General features: G+C 47.3%; 1 protein-coding gene across 1 annotated transcript in view; it reads left to right on the top strand.

The window, feature by feature from the left end:
- Window positions 1–4,452: 4,452 nt before the first annotated feature.
- Window positions 4,453–6,356, top strand: part of LOC133381697 (zinc finger protein 420-like) — a 50,312-nt gene continuing 48,408 nt past the window's right edge. The window contains exon 1 of the mRNA XM_061621097.1: window positions 4,453–4,534. Coding sequence (XP_061477081.1) covers window positions 4,456–4,534 — 79 coding nt within the window. The 5' untranslated portion in view covers window positions 4,453–4,455. The remainder of the gene's footprint in view (window positions 4,535–6,356) is intronic.

Raw genomic sequence — 6,356 nt, 5'->3', positions numbered from 1 at the left:
CTAACTCTCCACACACACCCCAGGCATCTTTCACGGGCTGGCAGAGCCACCCATCCGTCAATCACCTGATGTCATGACTTCAGGTGATAGATACCTGACAAAGTTCAAAGGCGGACACTGACCAACCTCCTTTGGAGACACGCTTTCGGCACCAAGCAGCTGGCTGGAGGCTAAAGGGAGTCCCTCTGAGGTCTCTTCAGGGGCCAAAAAACTGAGCATTTTTTTCCCTGCCACAGAAGAAACTTTGGATTCTTCCTGCTGTGATGGTGCTTCTGCTTCGGACGTCTTGTAAGGACGGATCTTTTTTCCAGGTTTTCTCTGGCCCATAAGATTGGACCTTGTTACTGCCTCATTTCTGTTTTTGGGGTGCTGTTTTTATGTTTGGACACCGCTTAGAGATTTTAACCATTAAGCAGCCTAGAAATGCTTTTAATTAAACAAACGTAGGTGGGATCAGGCCAGGAGTTCCACCCCCAATTGCAGAGCTCCAAGATGGCACAAAGAGGAATTGAGTCCCAGATGCATTGCACTTGCCTAAGCTTGCATTTGCATGCATTAGTTAGGACTTGTGGGGGAGGGGTTTTTTATGTCGTTCCAACTGGAAAAAATGTTTTCTCAAATTAATACTGCCTCCATCTCTAAATGAGCGACATGCAGAAGGAGAGTTGCCTGGTCGCTTATTTTTCTCCTTGAGGGAACTGTTTCCCCTCCCCCCAAACTCACTACAACGGCAGTGGTAGACCCGGGACACTAATTGTGCCGATGGTGGTTACTTCAGATTGGGGAATACAAAAAAATAACAAACCACGTGTCCTCCAAAATATCAGCAGAAAAGACTTGCGCCATGATTCGTGTACCAGCGGACCACCCTAGAGCCCTCACACTCCACAAACGTCCAGTTGCACAACGGGTCTGCCTCTGCGTTCTAAAGAATAGATGCATTTGAAACATTCAGTCAGCAGCAGCAGAGAAAAGGATAGGAGAGGGCACGGCTGTGACTATCCTGCACTTCTGAATTTGCCACTACACAACTGATTGTTGGAATGTGGACTCTCTAGGTGGGGAACATTTTTTCCCCTGAATGATAGGTGCTGAAGGTATGACGTTAGTATTTCTATGATTTATTCCACTTCTGCAGGGAAGCTGTTATGGGGCCGGGTGCCTGGGCCAGGTGCCCTGGAGCTTTAGGGAGGGAGATCAGTAGCTCACTGGGAGAGCACCTCCTTGCAGGCCGAAGATCCCAGTTCCCATCCCTGCAGCCTTCAGCTGCTCCAAGGCCAAAAGCTTTACCTTGCAGCGGGAGAGGGCAGGTGCCCCCAAACCACAGCAGAATACGTTTTCCTGCCAATTCATTATTTGCATAGCCAGTGGCAGAGAGAAATGGGGAGGGGGGTCTCCCCTTAAAAAAAGTCCCCATGTCTCTCTCACACACACACCTGAAATTAAAATAGTGCTGAAATCTGTAGCTCACCGGCTACATCAAAATTGGTAGGATGTTCTCCAGACAAATATGTTTAGGGTGGGAGCATTGGTGTGAAGATTATTTCTCATTCAGAAATCTAACTTGTGGGGAAAAGCCTCTCCCTTAATGTACATTACCCTTTCTGTCTCTCTCTCACACAAAAGAAGGCAAAATGCCAGTTATTACAAGCCTGTAGACTTCCTCCTCAACAGGATCATCTCCAAGAATTTTAAAAGATAATAATGCTGGGGAAAAGAGAAGGGAGTAGAAAAAGAGGAAGGCCAAACAAGAGATGGACCGATTCCATAAATGAAGCCACAGACCTGAACTTACAAGATTTGAACAGGGTGTTTCATGACAGATGCTCTTGGAGGTCACTGATTCATAGGGTCGCCATAAGTTGTAATCGACTTAGAGGCACATAACAACAAAAAAAAATCTTTTCCCAGACTCCGTCAACCAGACTTCAGGGGTAAGTAATTATATGCAGCCTGGGAGACCAGGGTTTGAATCCCCACTGAACCATGAATCTCACTGGCTGACCTTAGGCCAGTCGCCATTTCTCAACCTTACAGAATTGTTGTTAGGATAAAATGGAGAGGAGGGTAACCCTGCACACCACTTGGAGCTCCTTGGAGGAAAGTTACAATAAGTATTCAATTTTTTTCATCCCCCAGTTCAACTCCCTCCTGGCAGCTTGATTGGTAAGTAAAGATATATTGCTGTTTGGTGTTTCCTTATCTGCCCTCCAATTGCTACTAATTGCCAGGGATGCCCCTTATTTTCTAGTCCTGACCACTTGGTGATACCTGGGGGGGAAACTCCCCCTGTGTGACCCCAGTGTTGCCTTTTGAAGACCACTTGAGGGCTTCATTTAACTCAGGTAGTACCACATAAGGCAGGAGAAAGGGAATTGTAGCCTTTCCGACCATTTATCTGCTTGGGCACAGGCTGTTGCTAAGGTGGCTCCTTCCTGATGGTCTAAACGCAAATGCCAGCGCGCCGCTTCCCCCTCTGTCCCCAGCGCAACTGCCTGCTATAAAGGTCACAAACGCGACTGAATATGTTTCAGTTGCATCTATTCTTTAGAAGCAGAAACATTTAGAAACATTCAAAGAAGCTGAATGTTGGAAGATTCAGGACAGACAAAAGGAAGTACTTCTTTACTCAGCGCATAGTTCAACTATGGAATTTGCTCGCACAAGATGCAGTAATGGCCACCAGCTTGGAAGGCTTTAAAAGAAGATTAGACAAATTCATGGAGGACAGGGCTATCAATGGCTACTAGCCATGATGGCTGTGCTGTGCCAGCCTAGTCAGAGGCAGCATGCTTCTGAAAACCAGTTGCCGGAAGACTCAGGAGGGCAGAGTGTTCTTGCACTCGGGTCCTGCTTGCGGGCTTTCCCCAGGCACCTGGTTGGCCACTGTGAGAACAGGATGCTGGACTAGATGGGCCACTGGCCTGATCCAGCAGGCTCTTCTTATGTTCTTATGTTTTTAAGCAGAACCAGACCCATTGTGCAATTGGACATTTATGGAGGGTCTGGCACTGTTGTTGCAGTGAGACTGAAGGGAGAACAGTTCCCTCGGGGAGAAATAATTAAAGATATGCAGACGATACCATACTACTAGCAGAAACCAGTGATGATTTGAAACAAATGCTGATGAAAGTTAAAGAGGAAAGCACAAAAGCAAGACTGCAGCTGAATGACAAAAAGACTAAAGTAATGACAACAGAAGATTTAAGTTACTTTACCGTTAACAATGAGGACATTGAACTTGTCAAGGATTATCAATACCTCGGCACAATCATTAACCAAAATGGAGACAATAGTCAAGAAATCAGAAGAAGGCTAGGATTGGGGAGGGCAGCTGTGAGAGAACTAGAAAAGGTCCTCAAATGCAAAGACGCCTCACTGAACATTAAATCAGGATCATTCAGACCATGGTATTCCCGATCTCTATGTATGGATGCACTTCCAGCCACCTTGAGGGGCCTTTGGCCGAAAGGCGGGGTATAAATAAATTTAATAAATAAAAATAAATAAATAAAAGTTGGACAGTGAAAAAAGTGGATGAGAGAAAAGCCACCTCCTTTGAAATGTGGTGCTGGAGGAGAGCTTTGCGGATACCATGGACTGCAAAAAAAGGCAAATAATTGGGTGTTAGAACAAATTAAACCAGAACTATCACTAGAAGCTAAAATGATGAAACTGAGGTTATCCTACTTTGGACACATCATGAGAAGACATGGTTCACTAGAAAAGACAATAATGCCGGGAAAAACAGCAGGGAGTAGAAAAGGAGGAAGGCCAAACAAGAGATGGATTGATTCCATAGAGGAAGGCACAGACCTGAACTTACAAGATCTGAACAGGGTGATTCATGATAGATGCTATTGAAGGTTGCAGATTCATAGGGTTGCCATAAATCGTAATGAACTTGAAGGCACATAACAACAACAATCATATGGGGACATTATGCCATACAGTGATTTTGTTCTTTAATAATAATAATATTTTTTTTTAAATGTTGATGCAAACATTGACACAAACACCCAGGCTGAGATTTTAACTAAAGCCAAAATGGAAATGGACTGCCTTCAAGTCGATCCCATGGGTTTTCATGGTAAGCTGAATTCAGCGTGACCAACAAAAATGAGAGTGCTGATGTCTTACATCACAGGAAGAACTTAGTCCTTATTTGCGTCGAAACAGGGTGACGTCAGAGCGCTGAGAGACGTCAATGGAGTTGAGTGTTTCTGAAGCTGTCAGCAAAGGCCCTTGAGGCTGTGCAGGGGGGAGCGACCCCCTGCTGCAAACTGCCCCCCCCATCCCTTGCAGGTGCTGCCCCAACAGAACAGCGTGGGGGGGGGGTAGAGGAGGAGGAGGAGAGTGGCGAGGGAGGGAGGGAGACTCGGTCCTCCAGTGTATGGAACCGAGTTCTGGTTCCTAGAGGGGCAGGAAGTGTGTGTGGGGGGGGCAGAATAATGGATGGGGGAGAGGGGGGAGCGGTTTCCATTCATAATCCGGGAAGAGAACTTGGCCACGAGGAGGAAGAGAGAAAAAAGAGGTGCAACATGATTGGGGGGCGGGGGGAAGAGGGGGAGGGTTTTCCTTTGGGAATCCATAGAAAGGGGAGGGGGAGGGGGCTGAACTACGCCGTCCAGCTGCAAAGTTATCACTGAACGCAGCTCAGGCAGGGGGGAAAGGGGAGACCTCTTGATGAAGAAACAGCCTTGTTGGGGGGCACATTGGAGGGGAGGGGAGAATGCTGCGCTGCTTTCCTGCCCCACAGCTGGAGGGAGGATTTCCTGGAGCTGAAGAGAGCCTGGTCAGTTTCTCATGTGCCGGTCAAGGAAGATGGAGAGAGGAATCTGAAACTGACCAGGCTCTGAATGGGCTTCTAGAAGCTTTCGAGGGAGAGGATGGAGGAAATGGGTGAATAAATGCCCCCTCCTCAGCTGGACTGGAGGGGAAGGGGCTTCTCCAGACATCCCCTTGGGAGTGTGTTGGAGGGGAACATCGAACCCCTTGGAGTGGATCTCAGCTTCTCTTGCAGGATTGGCCCATCTGTGGGGGAGCTGGGGGTCTTTCTCTCCTGGCGCGGCCAGCCTCCCCCCTGCCTGGCCTTGGCAGGAGGGTCTCAGAGTGCTTAAGGGGGCAGGGGGGGTGTCCAAAGCACAGTAGCTGGGAAGTGTTCACAACAACCCTGTAAGGTAGTCCAGGATGAGAGCCTGTGTCTAACGTAGTGGTTAGGAAATATTCTTCAACCCGAGGGCCACATGTACACACCAGCAGCCTTCCAAGGGCCAATTTGCTGTCAAAGGCCAAAGTGGGTGGAGTTATGGATGTGCCACTGACATTTGTATCTTGTAGCCAGGAACAAGTCAGAGGTTTCTTCAACACAATTATTTATATAATTTATATCCCGCCCTTCCTCCCAGTGGTAGCCAGTGGTAGCCAAGAGCAGCAATACAGAGCTCTGTAAGGTGCCGGGTCAGAGCCCTGTGGGGGGGAGACCAGAAATATTTTTTTCCGCTTTTGTTATAGGCCTTCACATTAGAAGGGCAGAGTCCCTTCATGATAGCCATGCCCTCTCCTAACCTCTTTTCTTTTCTGCTGGGTCGAGAATGAGATCCTTGTCCATACCTTCTCCCACAACTAGGAGCCAATAAGCATGAAAGAGCAGAGTGTTAGCTACTGGGAAGAGTCTTCTCAGTGGCTGACTCACCACTTTTCACTCTGATTCATGCTAATTAGCAGGAAGGAACACGGAAGTCTGTTAGAACACTCTTCTGAGTGGCTAGTACACTCTCCTTTCATGCTGATTGGCTCATAGGTTGCTGTAGACATGGAACCCTGCTGAGACCCTGCTCCCAAAAAAGTAAGGGGTCTAAGATCCCCGGAGACCATGGACAGCTACAGCTCTGGATCTTTAGAAGGGGGCCCAGAATCAAATCCCCAGTCATCTGTGCAGGTCTCCTGGCAGGGGCTACTATTATTCCTCCCAGCCCACCTCACTGGATTGTTGTGAGGATAAACAGTGCAGAATTTTTATGTTCCACTCCAGATTTTTGGACATCCACTCTGTGTGGGACCGTCAACTTCTGTGCAGGTGTTTGTGTCTATTGTATTATTGGAATCACATTTTAATACTATGTCCACAGGGACCCAGATTCAAATCCCTGCTCAGGAGTGAAATTCAGGTGGTGTCCTAGGCCCAGTGTTGTTGTGAAGACAAAAGGGGAGGCAAATTATATTTCCCACTGAGAGCTCATTAGAGGAAGGCTTGCATAGAAATATAAAAATAGAATAAATGTATGGATAAAAATATTATAAGTAGATCCACTTATTGCCTCAGTTGCTTAATCCTGTGTGGTGAGTTTCCTGTT

This window comes from Rhineura floridana, chromosome 3 (assembly GCF_030035675.1).
Source record: "Rhineura floridana isolate rRhiFlo1 chromosome 3, rRhiFlo1.hap2, whole genome shotgun sequence".
Classification (NCBI taxonomy): domain Eukaryota; kingdom Metazoa; phylum Chordata; class Lepidosauria; order Squamata; family Rhineuridae; genus Rhineura; species Rhineura floridana.
The sequence above is the reverse complement of the archived record's forward strand: the minus strand, read 5'-3'. Positions and strand labels throughout refer to the sequence as shown.